Source organism: Notothenia coriiceps, unplaced genomic scaffold (genome assembly GCF_000735185.1).
Source record: "Notothenia coriiceps isolate Sejong01 unplaced genomic scaffold, NC01 NC01_scaffold00036509, whole genome shotgun sequence".
NCBI lineage: Eukaryota > Metazoa > Chordata > Actinopteri > Perciformes > Nototheniidae > Notothenia > Notothenia coriiceps.
This window is the reverse complement of record NW_011369210.1, coordinates 85,874-104,178: the sequence shown is the minus strand read 5'-3', so window position 1 is coordinate 104,178 and position 18,305 is coordinate 85,874. Positions and strand designations below refer to the sequence as shown.

The 18,305-nt window shown below is 38.4% G+C and overlaps 2 protein-coding genes across 3 annotated transcripts in view; one reads left to right on the top strand and one right to left on the bottom strand.

Moving 5' to 3' along the window:
- Window positions 1–9,240, bottom strand: part of kiaa0753 (KIAA0753 ortholog) — a 21,421-nt gene extending 12,181 nt beyond the window's left edge. The window contains exons 1-12 of one of the 2 annotated variants that reach the window (XM_010792479.1): window positions 8,841–9,240; window positions 8,078–8,371; window positions 7,696–7,963; window positions 7,407–7,516; window positions 7,257–7,319; window positions 6,901–7,122; window positions 6,121–6,301; window positions 5,295–5,476; window positions 4,590–4,720; window positions 3,334–3,486; window positions 2,693–2,782; window positions 873–957 (exon numbers count right to left, since the gene is read on the bottom strand). In XM_010792479.1, the coding sequence (XP_010790781.1) occupies window positions 873–957; window positions 2,693–2,782; window positions 3,334–3,486; window positions 4,590–4,720; window positions 5,295–5,476; window positions 6,121–6,301; window positions 6,901–7,122; window positions 7,257–7,319; window positions 7,407–7,516; window positions 7,696–7,963; window positions 8,078–8,371; window positions 8,841–8,957 (1,896 nt within the window). In that variant the 5' untranslated portion in view covers window positions 8,958–9,240. The remainder of the gene's footprint in view (window positions 1–872; window positions 958–2,692; window positions 2,783–3,333; window positions 3,487–4,589; window positions 4,721–5,294; window positions 5,477–6,120; window positions 6,302–6,900; window positions 7,123–7,256; window positions 7,320–7,406; window positions 7,517–7,695; window positions 7,964–8,077; window positions 8,372–8,840) is intronic. The other variant, XM_010792480.1, reaches the window with a different exon arrangement.
- Window positions 9,241–9,525: 285 nt separating this feature from the next.
- txndc17 (thioredoxin domain containing 17) lies at window positions 9,526–11,775 on the top strand. The gene is made up of 4 exons (XM_010792478.1): window positions 9,526–9,800; window positions 9,986–10,067; window positions 11,005–11,080; window positions 11,270–11,775. The coding sequence occupies exons 1-4, from the start codon at window positions 9,656–9,658 to the stop codon at window positions 11,336–11,338; spliced, it is 372 nt and encodes a 123-aa protein (XP_010790780.1). The 5' UTR covers window positions 9,526–9,655; the 3' UTR covers window positions 11,339–11,775.
- Window positions 11,776–18,305: the final 6,530 nt, after the last annotated feature.

The following is an 18,305-nucleotide window of genomic DNA, read 5'->3' as shown; positions in this document are numbered from 1 at the left end:
AGATAGTAGGCTATACAACAANATTACATTTATAAAGTGCTTTTCCGGGTGCTCAAAGCGCTTACAAGCAAGTAAAACAAAAATAACAACAAAAGTAGAAAGTGCTAAGCTAGGAGGAATATTATTCCTCCTAGCTTAGCACTTTCTACTTTTGTTGTTATTTTTGTTTTACTTGCTTGTAAGCGCTTTGAGCACCCGGAAAAGCACTTTATAAATGTAATGTATTATTATTATTATTAATATACCACACAACACAAGCGCTATGAGCACCAGGAAAAGCGCTATATAAATAACATGTATTATTATTATTAATATTACAAAGCTTCGTCTGTGTGCTGAAAGCGGCAGTCTTTTATAAACACAAATACATGCACAGGTGTATGATTTGAGCCTTTTTTTAGGTAAATATTGTAGCAGAATTATGACTTGCTGCAATGATGACAGAACAGCAACTGCATCTGTTTTGAGGGGTGAGAACAGGTGGGGGGCTAAAATGAATAAGAAATGTTGTTTTCCTCCAGTAACCGTCAAGCTCCATCTCAGTGGTACAAGCCGTATCAACAATACATTGACATATCAGAACCTTATAATTGTTTTGCTGCGCACAAACCACCAGATTTAGCGTGATAAGGTTGATACTGCACTGAAACTGTACTTTGAACATTTTAAATATATTATTAACATTTTAAATTGTATACCCCGTTTATCTAGGCCCTTTTTGTTTCGTTTTATGTATATGTGTCACACTGTGGGACTGCAGGAAACGGTATCTCGAGATTTCTGGATGTATAACACATGTAGTATTTTTGACAATAAAGCTGACTTTGACTTTTGACTTTGACATTTGTAAGAGAACAGATGAGTCTTTGTACCTGTGCTTGGTCCACAAGGGGCTGGATTCTCTCTCTGGTCCTCTGCTCGGCTCTCTCGCCCCACCGAGAAGAGACAGCTTCTGACCTGTAAACCAAAACACACCGACACTGCAAGCTGTCACAGAAGTTCTGTTCTTCTAAACACACTTACTATATCTTGCTTTCAAGCCTGACAGGTTTCTACCTGCATTCTTTGTCAGGCTCTGTGTTAAACGGAAATATTCACATTGCCTGCAAACGAGCGAGTTCAACGCTATCAAGCTATGACTTCTGAATAAAGGCAAACCTTGTGAAACCCTTTTGTGAATGTATCCTTTCACTGTAGAAGCCAAATCATTTCTTTGTAAAGCCTGACACACTCCTCACAATGACTCCAGCTGAGATCAGTTCAGGGCATAATGACTAGAGATTAAATTGATGAGTGTGACAAGAGCAAGAAATAATCTGTAATGAATACCCGTCACTTAATATAAGGTGAGCAGGTGGAGCAAGCAACTCCTGGCCCAAAACACAGTTAACATATAAATGGCTATCTGACTTTAGTCCATTTTCTTCACTATAAATCCTACATTAAATGGGTTAAAATGTTTGTACGGTACATTCAGTTATAACATTACAGAGTTTTCTTACAATATATTGATACTATTATATTCAAATTGCAGTTTGCTGTTTTGAATCCAATAAACAATTGTATTCATAGCCGGTGGTGCAGCAACTCCACAATGCAAAGTTTACTTGGCAGAGTCCGGTACTTCCTGTAGCAAAAAAAGATGCATCTTTGTGTGTGGGGAATCAGAAGAATGAAGGACAAACATGCTCATTGCAGAAATTGAATTAAAGCCTTACGGACCAAATGTGGACTACAACCCATTCACTGCTCCTGCTGAGTGCTGCTGGCCTTGCAGAGTTTAACCGTCCAAAGACTAATTAGCAAATGTGAGCAAATCTATAGACCAATATGCTCTCTGGTGCTGATGGGATGTTGCTGCAATCACAACCTGCATTCTTTTCTGCTCTATTGTTTGTAGGTAATTATGCCCATGCTGAAATTCTAATTGAACTGATCAGTTAATTGCTGGCATGGTGCATTGAGCTGTACAGCAGATTGCTGAGTGTATTACTGCCTTGGGGTGGCAGCAGATTTACGCGTTGTTGGCTTTACTGGTGGGAAATGTTTCTTCTTCTTGCCTTGAATACACATGTTTATAAAAGGACCTGTTATCAATATTATGTAATCAGAAGAATCAGAAACAGGTTTATTGCCAGGTAGGTTCGCACATACTAAGAATTTGACTTGATGTCATGGTGCATACATAAAATATAAAAAATAAGAAATCTAATATAAAACAAAAAATATTTTACACCGTGATAAAATATAGTTAAATAGCAATACAAATAAAAATAAAGAAGTAATTTACATGGAAATAGAATGCTATGAATGAATTTTAGAATAATGTATAATGAATTAGTTATACAGGCCACTGAAGAGAGCTATGATCGTATGAATGTTAGAGGGGCGCTTTGAAATTCTCGAGCAAACAAACAAAAGCATTGAAAATGGGGACTGACTCAAAAGAAAACATGACATTACAGCCTTAATAACTGTAACGTATTAGGTAGAAATTATAGGAATTGTCTGCATATTTTATTATGTTTTTCAGTGTTTCTTATAATTATATTAATATAGGCCACATTATGTTCACAGATAGAATCAACAGAGCAATCTGCATTTTGGCTGGATCAATATCCCACAACATTATGACCATCAATATCCCCTCTGTTTTTTTAAACCTGCAAATCTGTTCTGATATTTTCCTCACCTTAATGTCTGAATGCGCTCAGCCTCTTCTTTACTCAGCTGGTTGAGCTCTTTCAGTCTCTGCATCGTCATCCTATCCAACCAGGCGTTCCTGCCAAGCCAGTAATCATCAAATTTAACCAAATGTAAGCTGTTATGCATTTCACGTAATACATTATAATCCTCACCTCTAAAATCAGGCCCCTGATTTATTGGAGTGCACAAATAGTGATTAAGATTTGATTAAACAGAGACCTATATGGAACACTCACTCAATGAGCCACTTGTGACCACTGAAAGCAGGCCAACTATAAATCACTCACAAAGAGAAATGGCTGCACTCTAGCAGGCACCTAGATGAATTTATTGGAAAGAATTACATTTGAATTAGAATGAGAGCATTGCCTGTGGCGCTCAGCAAGTGGGGTTTGACAAAGAGGATTTAAATAACTCTCTGAATACAGAAGGACTCATTAGGATTCCATTTGCTTTGCGCTTGCCAGGACAGACAGTCTGATGTACAGTGTGTATGAAGATAATAACAACAGCTTAATTAAACCTAAAATAATAATGAATCTGACAAACACTTAGACTCCATTATAACATATCTGATCAAAACAAGAGATGGAAAGCTGGATATAAGTTATAGGAGGTGTTTTTCACCTCATAGCTTCATTCTGAGCTTGGTTCTTTCGTTCTGAGCTCAAGGCCGGCTCTGCCCCCAAACCCCCGGCCAGGGTCTGCCTCGGAGGGCTGGGCGAGGGCTTCACAGGAGAGAAGAGACATCGAGCCTCTGGTCGTTTCCTTTGAGGGGATCTGCAGAGATAATAGCGGAGGGATGAAAGGATGAGATAAAAAGGCAAAACAGATATACTCTGAATTAAGAGCAGTCAGAATAGATGGTGTGGGAATTGAGTAGGAGGAATATGGAGATGAGGAAACAGTGAAAAGTAAAGAGAGAATGGCCTGCAACATTTACACTAAATAGGGGTTTTCAATACAAACATTTTTATATGTCACATTCTTTTATTAAAGTTGCTATTTCAGAGAGAACAGATATATATGCCTTAGCTGTGTTTTATCCTTTAAACTTGGTATGAGTGTATTTTATCATTGTACGGTATATTCCATTGTTGTTTTCTGGATAGCATTCAGCGATTTATCTAGCAGATAATTACACAGCTTTGCAGATAAAGCTTGTTCTCATCTTCTTTCTAGCTGAAAAGTTGGATATTAGAGGTGTCTTTTAGCAAATCAAAATCAAATCAAATCAAGCTTTATTTATATAGCACATTTTTAAAACGATTTTTGGTCAAGTCAAAGTGCTGTACAAATAATAATTACCTTACAGTAAGGACACTTTACAGCAAATATAACAGCACAGTTTGTGCAGAATATCAGTATGAGAAAACAACACCCTCTGTCCTTAGACCCTCACATCGTACAAGGAAAAACTTCCGGAGAAAAAAAACCCCCACAGTTTAAAGGGACAGAGAAAACCCACAGTTTAAAGGGAAAAATGGGAGAAACCTCAGGGAGAGCAAAAGAGGAGGGATCCCTCTCCCAGGACGGACAGACGTGCAAGAGATGCCGTGTGTAAGAGATAATACATTTTATAACGTAGGTAGACCGAGTGTGTGGAAATGTATGTGTCTGTAATAAGGAGATTAATCCACAAAGATGTCAAGAACAATCCTGTGGGAGCCATCAGGGAAGAAGCATGACGAGACCCAGGCAAATGGGACCTCATTGATTCACCATGCATTCATTCATGATGAACCTTAACATTAGAGTTTTAGACATGACAGTATACACATTATGTAATGAACTTAATCATCCAGTGTGCACTGAGAGCAAAATCAGTGGAGAACAATAACAGGTTTTTCAAAGTGAATGTGTCATCAGCTTTACAGACTCACCGCTGCCGGGGAGGAGAGTGAGGGGAGGAAGGGATCCAGGGCACGGAGCGCTCTTTCTGAGGGAGCTGGCTCACTCGGAGCTGAGAGGAGACTGTGGGCTGCTGGAAACCTGCTTCCTCTTTGTGATCAAGCTAAGACAAAAAGAAGATATAAAAACACAAGTTAGATGTTTGCAAGATCCTCAGATTGTTTACATCTTTGAAGTGGCACACCTTCGTGTGACCTTTTGAATAAAAAGCCAAATCACACTGCTTCTAATATCATATGAAGCATTTCCTGTGTGGGATAGATAATGATATTGGTGCCTTATATCAGCAGATAAAATGCCTTAAAATTAGTCACAAATTCAAATTATCTCCAGTCTGGCATGTAGATATGTTATATGAAGAAAAACATGACATTTAACCTGAATTAAAGATATTTTCTTATCTTGCACATTGATTTTTGTACATTTTGAAAAGCATTGCATGTTAGTACTACTTTTGCTAGTTGGCCATAAGGAGAACAGTGGTTATCATAATAAGCTGATTTCATTATAGGAGGGACTTGATGTTCTTAAGCAGGAAGCAAAAACATGTGTGAATATCGGCAATCAGCCAAGGTGATTTGGAAAATAACAGCATATGCAAAATCGGCACAAATCGAATTGTGTCCACCCCTAGTAACAGCATACATAATTCAGCTTTGTAAATGTCAAGCCGCCACCTTTAACAGAATGTCAGCCTTGCTTCTCTCAGAGTGTAGAGCGGCCCCCTTCGTGCAGGTGGTGTTAGACGGAGGTCTCAGCTCTCTCTGGGCGAGGCTCTCCACGCCTGCTCTCAGCACCTCTCTTCTGTTCAGGAGCTGCAGAGAAGTAGGTTTGGGCTTCTGTGAGGCCATTCTTCTACCTGTTGACAAATATTAAAACATTTGACTTTTTTGTATCTATACTGAATAAAAAGAGAAATAAAGGAAGAGCTGCTGTGATTCATCCCTATTAAACATGAGTAGGGCTTGTCGTAACACAACACCTCCAATTACAGTGAGCTTGACAGTTGGAAGTCTGAACCCGTGGTAGGTGTTTGCGTCATCTCTTTCACAGCATGTCTCTCCGCCCAATGGGAGCCTGCAGGAGTTAACCGATCATAACACTGAGCAGCAGGGGAACAGAGGCCGGGGTTCTGCCATTAAGTCCCTGTTTTTCTGATCATTACTTCTCTTTATTGCTCATTATTCATTCTCAGCATTGTGCAGCAATTTAGGCACAGTGAGATGCCCGAACACAACTGCACAAACGCCCTTAGGGGACTTCTAGATACCCGGGGGACTTTTAGAGGCTTAGTCAGAAGGTAGGGCCTTGTCTTAAAGAGGAAATACATTTAAGGAAAGCACAGAATTTATATAAAATGTTGTGAGGTTTGAAATTGTATTATGATGATCAAGGTCAAACATTTGAAGAAAAATATCCAAAAAATGTGCACAAACTCAAACGTTATATACAGAGAAGTAAAGGCTTTAAGATATGTAAATGCATCCAGGGAAATGAACACACCACGGACACCTCTTTTGGGATAAGCTGGTTTGCGAGGCTCTCTCACGGTTGAGGTGCTGGGACCCTTGGGTGCAAGTGAAGGTGACCTGCTGCGATGAGTAGACTTCCTGTGTGGAGGGCGTGCTTGGGCCTGCATCTTTTTTTCAAGCAGCTGTTGTTTACTGAGAGCAGAATCTAGAGTCTAAGAGGAATAGAGTGACAAGACTTTAAGATGTTGGATAAGTCACAAAAAAAACATCTATAAATGGAGGTCAATTACAACATCCTTCCATTATTATGTTCATAAATAAACAAGAACATAATCATTCTGAATAGTGATAGTATAAACTAAAAGCCAAATGCAGTGCAGTCATTTGGTATATGGATGGAATTACAAAAAATGACTTAAGTCATATAAGTGAAAAAACAAATAACAACTGACATGTTTTCCCTTTCCAGGGCTGCAAGACCTGTGCTGCATTTATCTTCACTAACAGATGGGGGATTTTATTGAATTATGTTTGTATTCAGGAAGCCATTTGAATTGCCTTGTCGTTGAAAGGTGTGAGACCATTTATTTGTAAGTAAAATACATGGACCGTTGTACTCAGATGGCCTGAATATCAATTCACAAAATAACACATTTTAGGTCTGTGTATAATTCTTCTTCTTGTATATTGCCCTTAAATTGGGAGGCTAAGAGTCCTTTATACAATAGTTGTAACATTTCACTAAGGTAGATGGGAGATAGAAAAGTGAAATGACATGTTACTTATACCCTATACTTAGATTTGTTCTTACCTCTAGTTTCTGTAGGATGCTTAGGGCCGTCTCAGGAACAGCTGAACTCTGTTCTACTTCAACCTTGGCTGAGCACAGAGAGAGCTGTCGGATCAGCTGGCCTAGCTCTTTGTAATAAGGGGGGACTTTGCCATGAGATAAATCTGAAAGCTGATGCGTTACAACCTGTAAAGCTCTGAGTGTCCCACGGTGGGCAGCTGCAAGCCTGCTTATTGCCACGGACTGAAAAAAGAACAGTCAAAAATGATAAATAATATTGATTTAAAGAATAGAAAACTGTGTTATTTTCCTCAACAAATACACAAATGGTCTCAGCTCTACCTAGCAGTAAATCTGTAATAATGTTAAAGGCAAACCTTTTTCGTGTCCCACAGTTTCTGGCTGCGTAGTCTCTCGATATCTTCTTGTATCTCTTTTACCTATCAAATAGAAATCCACAAACCATTTCTTACAGATAAAAAGCAAATCAAAAAGTCAGTGAAGCTTTATGTGGTAGATATACATACCTGTTGTTGGAGAACAAAGATGACACCTGCTGAGCGGGCTGCCTGCTTCTGTCTGCGTAACTCCAACTTGTTTTGTTCTTCAGGCTCAAGTTGATCCTCTATTTTCTCCCCTGTTGTTTAAATCCAATTGTTCATTATTGTTTAGTTAAGTCCATTATTTGTGCTATGAAAAAAACATATGAATAGTGTGCCGATTGTGGTGTCAACATTTCAGAACGTTTGTCAAATCATATTATCAACAGTAAGAAACAAGTTTAATGTAACAAGCTTATTGTTTTTAGTCTTTTACCTCTATTTGCTAGCTCTTCTACTTTCTGAATATAAACTTCCAGCTCATATTGAAGTTTGAAGATCTCCTGGCTTAAAGGAGCTTGTTTGACTCCTTCAAATCTTCTCAGGCCAGGGTCTCTTGTTGGGGGGGATCTGCCAGTCCGAGGCATGGGAGAAATGGGATACTTCTGCTGTGTGTGCACTGACATTTGGACTCTAGGTCGCGTTGCTTTCTCTTTTGGACTGGAGGTCTTTAACTTGAACTTACTCGGAGTGGCTGCAAGCTCCTATAGAGAGAAGAAGACTCATTGACTGAACAAAGCAGCAATCATTCATTAAAAAGGACATACACCAGGAAACTATTCATTGTAAAATGTGTACTATTTATCAACATGAGTTACCTGGAGTAGCTCTACATCACTTGTTTCAAGAAGAGAGGCATCCTGAGAGAGTTTGGCAGGGGATTTTGTCAGTGACTCAAGACGCCTTTTCCTCAGATCTCGTTTAGCCAGTTGAACCGCGGCTCGCAGTCTCTCCTCTGAGAGGGAGGTGAAGCTGATGGAGCTTCTGGTGCTGTCAGCTGTCTCACGCTGCTCTGACAGCGGCAGCAGCCTCTCTATCACGATGGGGGCTGGCGGGCACACATGGGTGGCACGGTTGCTGGTTCTTGCAGGGATGGCCTCATTGAACAAAAGCTGTGGTGTGTAAGATATCAGTAAGTATTAATGAATCTTCAATGTGATCAAGCAGACATTGTGTACTCAATCATGCCTTTCACACCACTTTCTCAACAAGTATTTTATTTGTTCATTTATATTCAAGCCAGTTGCCACATTACATCCTACCTACAATAAGTTTTTTAGTTTTAACTTTTTTTTTTAAAGTTGTTGATGCAACTTCATTATCATTCAAGAAGAGTGCAATAGTCAGTTCTATTTAACTATGTTGTGTTGTATCGATGGATGTGTCATCAAGCGTTTCCTCACTGATACAGAGGGACACAATCATATACATTATTGTTCCAACAGCACCAAACGCCACAGTGGAAAACTTGATAATTTAACCTTTTCAAAGTACGATTTATAGAATGATTTATCTATAATACAGATAGAGCAAAGGTGAATGTTAACAGGCTTTTCATACATTTATTATATTGTTGTTTACCTTGGTTTGGGACATCCCAGTAGTTAAAACGCTGTTGGTGTGAACAAACCAGTCTCTCCCTTGGCTTTGCTGTCCTATGAAACTCGCAGGGCCACTCTGCAAGAACCGTGCAGTCATTGTAGAAACTACAATCACCAACTCAGTCAAAAATAGGAATCAATACTTAATATAAAGCATTAATGCTAGTGAGAGTTAGCATTAGCAAGCTCACTATGCTTTGGAAGTGAAGCCGCAAACATTTATGTTAATCCAAACATCATCCATTCGACCATCGCTTGTTACGGTCTATACAGAAATAATAAATGAACGTTTCTTACTGACTGATAATGAACATAGGACACACGGTTGACTTGTTCAAGTTTAGTGTAAGCTTGTCAATAATTTGAAACGCCGCCATGACAACAACAGTACGCCGCAAAGCGGATGTATTTTTATTTCTTAACGCCTAGTACGGAAGGTGAAAGTAGTCAAATATTAACGCAACCTCATTTTTAATAAACACGTGCCAAATAAATATACCTGCTTATTTCCCCTTCTGTGACATATTCTGTATGTGTAATATACTGTGAAATACTATGCCATTTGGTTATAAAATGATTGAACCTGTCGGTGATAAAGGAAATGTGATGAGCTTCGTAACCGTTTTGGCTACACGGTCCCTTTAAGAACCTTTGCACAACCGGAAGTGGTACTGTCACATTTTGAGTATTTCTACGAGGTCCAGTGTGAAGAGGACCATCATTTCTGAAATAACACTTCTTAGGTCTTGATAGCCTTATATTTTAGTGCATTTTCCCACTAAGTCAGTCAAAACGATGGCCCACTACGAAGAGGTGACTGTGCGCGGCTATGATGAATTCTCTCAAGCTATATCTGAGAGAAAAGGAAAGGATATTTTTGCTTATTTCTCTGGTAATAAAGACGCCCAAGGCAAGAGCTGGTGTCCAGACTGTGTGACAGGTAACTTTATATATCGTCTACCTGTAAAATATCTATAAATAACACATCATTGTATGGTTACCTACTCGTTTGTAACACATCTTCTACTGGAATAGTTGTTAAATCTATTTTTGCTCTTATTTATCTTGCACTTTGGTACATATCCATTCAGTCAATTGTTAACAGTTTACGATCTTGTATTTCAGCGGAGCCAGTTGTCAGACGAGAGATGACCCATCTTCCTGAAGGCTCGGTCTTCATCTACTGTCAAGTTGGAGAAAGGGCTTAGTCAGTATTTTATTCTGCTTTTTATGGCAAACAGTGCTTTCACAAAACAATATAAGACCCCATATAAACTAACAAAATAACGTTTTGTTTGATTTTATGTAATATCATTTTGAATCATTATGAAAAATAATGACTTTATTTATTATTTATATATTATTTATGTAGCAACCAACCAATAACAAACTTTAGTTTTTTATGTTTGTTAACTTTTCAAATATGGTGGTATTTTGATATTTACACACATACAGTCATACGTTTGTATCATATTTGTATTATTCGCGATCAATTTTCTGTCATAATGCTACAAAAATCAGATGTGGGAAAAGTACTCAGATCTTGTACTCGTGTAACAGTAGAAGTACCAGAGTTTAGTAATAATCTTTCCTAAGGCCTGCATCCAAAATGTTACTTAAGTAAAAGTAAAAAAGTATTAGCATCAAAATATACAAGTAACAAAAGTACTCACTATGCAGATTGGTCAATTTCAGAATAATATATATGATATGTTTTGATTATTATTACTGATGCATTAAAGTGTTATCAAAGCTGGTAAAGGTGCAGCTAGTTTTAATGACTTTGTATACTGCAGGGTAGCTTGTGGATTTACTCCAGGTGGAACTAAAGTCTTATTAAGTGTTGATTATATATCACATCATTAATCTATATCTGCAAAGTAACTAAAGGTACAAAATAAATATAGTGGCGTAAAAGTACACGATTTACCTCTGAATTGTGGTGGGGTAGAAGTACAAAGTAGCATAAAACGGAAATACTCAGTAAAGTACAAGTTTCTCAAAATGGTATACGGTACTTGAGTAAATGTACTTAGTTATTCACCACCTCTGTTCAAAACCGATGTTATGGATTGCTCTCTAAAAGGTTTTTTTTTGCGGCTCTGGTGAATTGTATCAGCTAATCATTTATTTTCATGTTTCAGTTGGAAGGATTCAACTAATCAATTCAAGAAGACACTAAAGTTGAGTGGAGTTCCGACTCTGCTGCGATATGGCACAGTAAGTATAATTAGTTTTTACAGAAAACAACTTTTAATTTAGATGATATAGACCAGGTAACAATCAGTTTCTTATAAAATGTTGCATATTAAAAAGCGTAATCTATTACTGTTACTGTAGTTTTAATGGACTAGGGAGTTTACCTTCCTGGTATACAGAAATGTTAAAAGCCCTGTCATCCTATTTCAGCCTCAGAAGTTGGTGGAAGATGAATGCTTCAAGTCCGACCTGGTGAGGATGATGTTCACTGAGGACTGAGGGATCCTGTGCCTGTCAGGCATCATTTGCTCAACGTTGAACAGTTCACTTTACCACCATTCAATTCCAGCACCATCACAAAGTATAGCTCCTTCCTGTCATGTGACGCTAATCAGCAACTGTGTAAGTTCACAACCAACCAATAAATGATGAGCATCCTAACGCTCATCTCCTCAATTAATTGTATACTGTAACATCTGCAAAGACAAACATGTGTAATGCATGTTACTCGTACTTATGGTTCTCATGCTGCTTTATGTGCAATCACTCAATCCTGATTAAAAAATGTAGCTTGATACATTAATACAAATTATGTTTATCGCACTATTGATCATTACAAATATTGTGTCTGTACTGTGACCATTTATATGTGATTATTTTGTGTGGCCTTGCATTAGGTATCAAATAAAGTATGACTTGAAGTTTAACATTCATAACAGGGAAATTGTTATTTTCTAATGTGTTATACAGTATGTTTGCATTCTTTATTTTATTTAACCAGCCATCTATCGATTCCTCTCTATATCTTTCTGCTTACAAATCTTATTGTCTTAAGGGCAAAACACCATAAGATGCCGGCAAATTCACAAAATTGAAACCCAGCCTTACTGTCTTTATGTCCCACATAAAATCCTACCTGGACACACTATCTGTCTGTCTGTCTAAATCCTATTGTCTTATTAAAATACCATATTTATGCAAGCACATTTGCAAAACCATAATGTCTTGAAAACATAGGCAAACATAACATATTAAACACTAAACTACTGCACAAACTCTAAAACTGAGACTAGAGCCATACTTAATTTGATCATTAGCTTTTTTTGTTTTTTTATTATGTGTTAGCTGTCATGTGAAGCCCACACCTTCATGTGCTAATCTCACAATTGTGTGTTCATTTGAGGCAGGACATTTTGACAGTTGTTTTTTTAAACATTTGCTTTTAACTATTGTTTGGCAATCATCTTTCTCCTCGTATACACCTGAGAAATATGTGAAGTTGTGTCACACATCTTTGCTCTACCTTAACATTTGTTGCAGGTAAGTAGTATCTTCTTATGAAAACTAGATGGCAGCATATCCCTAGAAATAGGGAGTGGCCCAGCCTTATATTTTTGAAATGTAATCAATCTAATGTAATGTTGTCTAATGAAGCTTGATAAACCAACAAATTGCATACATTTAATAACATATAAAGTCATTTTGAGTTGAAACCTACATTCCGGCTGCTTTTAATCAGAAAATCCCAAAAGTGTTAGGTTATTTAAAACATGCAAACTCATTCGTTAAAATAATAAGATGCATTTTCTGCTCGTACCAAATCTACATCCATATAAAAAAGTGATTAAAGTATTATATGTGAAGCTACAATTATTTTCATGGAAGTGTAGCCTATGCTATGGGAGGAAACAGATCGCAACCGCTGTTGCAGTCAGGGCGATTTAAGCGGAGCGCATTCCTGCACAGCGCTCACTCCGGAGGACGAACCGCAGTGAAGCACACACCGCAACGCCTCTCAGGAGCTGGAGCTCACCTACAACCTCACGTCGGGGGTGGAGGAAGTGCCGGGTGTCGCCTGAACATAGCGGGTACATGTACATTAGCTTCGGCCGAGGGTAACGTTGTGTGTTCGAGGACCGTACGCCGCGATGTCGGAGTTCCTGGTTAGTCTATTCGGAGAGCGGCTCGTCAACAGCGAAAAAGCCGAAGTGGACGTGCAGTCTCTGGGCGCCAAGCTGTCTCTGGTCGGGCTCTTCTTCGGATGCAGCCTGAACGCACCGTGCAAGCAGTTCAACGGCAGCCTGTGCGAGTTTTACACCAGGTTCAAAAAGGCGTGTGAACACAAGGACAAATTGGAAATCGTCTTCATCTCCTCTGATCAGGACCAGAAACACTGGCAAGACTTTTTGCAGGAGATGCCATGGCCCGCCTTACCTTTCAAAGACAGACACAAAAAGGTAAGATGGGCTTTGGTGATGAGGAGGAACACTGCCAAATCAGTGCCTACTCTCTCAAGAGGTTATAGTGTTTTAGTGGGCTAGAAATCAGTGGAAAACACCCTGTAGGCCATGTCTGCTTCTTTTGTCTTTGACAGGTGTGTGTGGTCTAATTTTGGGTGATTTTCATTTGTTTCACAACCATTTATTTTTCCAATCAGATCCCCTTAAATCTGACTTTAAGCTACTGGACCACTGCCATCCTAAAATATATTACAATATGTTGAGCAAATGAATATACTTATTGAACACAAACACATTGTACTGAAAAAAAAAATGTAATGCCATGTTCAAAACAATTAAATGAGTACAATGGGGAAATAAATATCACTTTTATGACAATATATTTTATAAATATTGTTTTACACATTTGAGAGGACTTGCAGCTAGCAAATGAATCATCATTTTCTCCATGTATCCTGACTTAATTTACCAAGATAATTTAATTGTGGCAGACCAGACACTCCTAAGTTGTTATGAGAAGCGGAAACAGAAAGAAAGACTTAATTTCCCTTTGTCTTTTCACTGATTTAACATTTCTGTTAGAGGAAAGGGTATTGGCACATCATATTTAAACTAAAGATCTCAGAGCACTGTTATTTTTGCATCCATCATATTATCCATGTTGCTGCTTCCTGCAGCCTGCCCAGTAAAGGCCTTTTATTTTGCCATCATCTAATCTAAACATTTTGCTGATGGTGTCAACTACTTATTATGAACTACCTTTTTGTATTTGTATATTTTTCGTAAAAATTGTGAGTCAGCATGGATGCATTTTTCTGTGATACTTATTTTGAAAATGTATTACAAAAATAGTGGAAATAGACAAAGAAAATCGATTTCTCAGTTTAGGATGCTACTATATTATCAAATTGCATAAGTGTCTCCTTTTTATAATTTGAATTTGTTATCTACTATCTATAGTTTTAACATATAAGACAAATATTGACAGTTTGTTTGGCTCGTAGCCTGAACTGCACCACAAAATAACCCATAAACATTTTGTGGATTTATTACCATTTTTCATTTAAAAAAAGGATTGATTTTACTAGTAAATGTTGCTGTTCATTTGAAATGATCAAAAAAAGGGTACAAAGGATTTGGAACACTTTTAAAAAAAAAACAAGATAGCATATTATATTATATTATACAGTATATTAAATAATGTTTTTAACCCTGGTCATCTTATACAAAATGGGTTAAGGAAAACATAGCGGCCTATAATGTTTAGTAGCCCACATTTAGTCTTTAACAGTGTGTGTGTTTTGCAGAACAGATGCACATATTTGTATTCTTGCCACGTTTAGCCATTTCCACCCTATCTGCTCTTTGTGTAGGTGAGGCATGACCAGCTCTGCATCATTGTCTTGTAAATTATTTTAGATTGCCAATGATGATTTACGTTACACCTCATAATGTCCAGGCGTGAATGAGAATCAGAGATAACAGGGGAGGGGGGGTTGTCTTGTTGTTGTCTGGGGCGGAGCAAATCCATCGCCCCTTACTGCTTGTGGAGAATATGTGTAGCCTCCACATAACCATTGTGCATGCTCTTTTCTCTGTGGTCTACCCGTCGTCTCGGCCTTATGAGTGTAAATCAACCCGGTTGTGTATCAGTGGGTTGCTGAGGCCTGCAGTTTTTATTCAGTTTGGGCTTCATCCAACCTTTCGGCCTATTCTCTCTTACCGATATATCCCAGCAATGGAAATACATGTTTCAGTAGCAGCTTAAGTACAGTAACACAATATCTTTAGCAGACAATATTATGCATAATTCAGGCTTTTTTTCTATTTATCTTCTTGGTTGACTAGATATTTATTAGTAAGTTTAATTATGTATTATTCTAATGGGAACAATGCCAAATATGTTGTCTGCGATATGGCAATTTATTGTTCACTATTTTCCTATTAGTGATAATAAATATATTTTCTACATATGTTAAACAAAACAATCAAGTAATTATAATAAAAATAATTAAGTTGTAGCTCCAAATAATTGCTTATTCTGTCTAAATTCAAAGTATGCATCTTTTTGAAACACAACATGTTCAATTCAAGACAAAATCACACATTTTCAATTTAGGGTTTTTATTAAATGTGTGAGACCTTACAAAAAAGCAGGTGTGAAATTAGCTGTTGGATCATAAAGTAATTTCTTCTGGTTCTAAAGCGAGTTGTACATGTTTGATTGAGAATGTTACAGTGACTGAAGAGGATCTACTGTGTGCGGTTTGGTGATGTTGACCCAGTGCAGGGCCGTGTTGATATTGTTGGTCAGCAGAGATTAAGTTCCCCTCTCACCTCTCCTCTCTATTTGACTTGGTGCAAGCCGAACTCGTCCCCTAAAGGATGCAATTTCTCTTCTGACGAGTATTTTAGAGCCTCACCGCCCACCTGAGAATATCTGGCTGTACCTCCTCCCCTCTCTCTGCACTGTACTGACAGGGCTATATAGCATGCACCAGAGGCTGTTCCCTTTTTTTTTTTACTCTGGGGTTATTGAGGCCTTCCTGTTTCAGAATATGTTTGTTATTACACCTGAACTGATAATATTCCTTATTTAAATACAGAGTGAAAGCGAAGTCTTAAACCTAAAATTGAGGCCAATCTTTATTTAATGGGATCTTGAAAAAAGGAAAAAGCTGTCATGTAGTTCTCTGGTGGTTTTGTTATCAAAACAAATAGACATTTACATCTTGATGCCAATGGGTTTTAATTATGTTATTTCTTCATGCGCCTGTCTAACTGACATATTTTGATTCCATAAAGGTCACACATGGGTCTGTTGAAGACTTCTTAATAGTGGAAAATGTCCATGGTCTTTCTTATCAGATTTTCTTCATTCTGAAGGTGGCGTCACTCTTAAACCCAGGCTGATCCAGAGGTCATAACATTGTGTTTGGACTGCTTTGAGGATACCTACTAGTGTTTGTCTTGGGGAATCCCGAATAGCACGATCCCAGTGAGTGGTCGTCTGCTTGTTGTCCAGGATCGGCCAGCTGTCTGGCTGCTGGCACTGCCCTACATGGACTTGTGCAGCAGGAGTGAGAGCAGCAGAGTTCCATGTAAATCAATTAAAGCCTTGGCCAACTTGATGTTAAAAAATTAACTTGACAGAGGTAGAGAGAACAAGCTGAGATGCTGCCAGAGCTTCGTCTGAAGGAGTCTGAGGGGGGAGGAGAACATCGTGGTGAGAGAAAGGCTTCTTGTTCAAGTCCTCCTGGTCAGAAGCTGCGCTTTAGTCGGCCCCTAGAGATAGGACGCACACTTGCTTGGCTCATAGCAAGGGGCTCCGGGTGGAAGGGGCTTCAGAGAGGGGCTAAAAACACCTTTCATGAATATGCCATTGATCTGCTGAGAACCACATTACAGCCCATAATAGCTCTTTGGGCTGTGACAGTAGAAATGACTTGAAAAGGGGCCCCTAACTGTTTTATCCGCAGGTGGCAATTCCCTCTTCTTGATCTGTCAGTGTTGCATTTGGTTTTTGTGGGCTTGAATCGTTAGATGTTTTACTCTTTGTTGTGTTCTAAGGCGCAGTGCAGGATAATAACGTCAAGTGACTGTGACATTTTTGAGGCTTCTGTGATGTGGAACATCTGTAATTGAGAGCTTTAAAGTTAATTGTAGGATTATGAGAGGATGTGTATGTCACCAGTTTCACTCTTCAGCAGATCTGTGCTGCGGCTCATGGGAACAAACTTTGTGGATGGTATCATCAGGATAACAAACTGAGATCTTTAGGATCACCATGTGTCTGACTGCTCCTTAACAGAATGTCTAATCTTAATTCTAAAACAAATAAAAGAGAATCCTAAAAATTAGCAGAATGCATGAGACTCAGATTGACTGGGACTTCCCCTAAGGAAGGTTAACTAAGGACGTTTTGTAGAGGATAAAACTAAGTCAACAGTCCCACAATGGACGCCAACGTACTGTAAATGGAAGAAAAAAATAGAACAAGTGTGGTCTAATGCAACTCTAAGTGAACTGGAAGTAGTTGCACTCTCTTTCAAATTCCTAACCCTCATCAAAGTACTGAGGCTTTAGTAAATAGCCTAATAAGAAGTTGGCGCTTAGACTAAGTGGAAAATAAGATAATCTGTACTCCAAGGCATTTGACCCTTGCAAATTAGATCACTAATTCATGAAACCCTGAAAGAGGACTGATTCTATAGTTTCATGATGTTTAATTTCTTTTAAAGAACATAATGACTGCTCAAAACTCCGGAAATTGTACTTCATACTAAATACAGTCAAATATTAAGATTTTCTTTCTACACAAATAAATTACATTAACACAACTTGATAAGTTTCAAATTGCCAAACTAAACTTTGACACAGGGGCTCTATTTTCAATCTGGTGGTGGTACATGGAAACTTCTTTAGGTCAACAATACTTAAGGACCTCCCTTAGATTAAGGCAAAGAAAGCTCTGTGTTTTTGGCATAATTCAAGTATTTACAGTGGGGCCAAAAAGTATTTAGTCAGCCACCAATTGTGCAAGTTCTCCCACTTAAAAAGATGAGAGAGGCCTGTAATTTTCATCCTAGGTATACCTCAACTATGAGAGACAAAATGAGAAAAAAAAAAATCCAGAAAATCACATTGTCTGATTTTTAAAGACTTTATTTGCAGATTATGGTGGAAAATAAGTATTTGGTCAATAACAAAAGTTCATCTCAATACTTTGTTATACCCTTTTTTGGCAATGACAGAGGTCAAACGTTTTCTGTAAGTCTTCACAAGGTTTTCACACACTGTTGCTGGTATTTTGGCCCATTCCTCCATGCAGATCTCCTCTAGAGCAGTGATGTTTTGGGGCTGTCGCTGGGCAACACAGACTTTCAACTCCCTCCAAAGATTTTCTATGGGGTTGAGATCTGGAGACTGGCTAGGCCACTCCAGGACCTTGAAATGCTTCTTACGAAGCCACTCCTTCGTTGCCCGGGCGGTGTGTTTGGGATCAT

Coding starts and splice junctions, on each gene's coding strand:
- txndc17 (XM_010792478.1), top strand. CDS start 9,656: ATGGCCCACTACGAAGAGGTGACTGTGCGCGGCTATGATGAATTCTCT. Junction 9,801..9,985: donor GTGTCCAGACTGTGTGACAG/GTAACTTTATAT, acceptor CTTGTATTTCAG/CGGAGCCAGTTGTCAGACGA. Junction 11,081..11,269: donor CTCTGCTGCGATATGGCACA/GTAAGTATAATT, acceptor ATCCTATTTCAG/CCTCAGAAGTTGGTGGAAGA.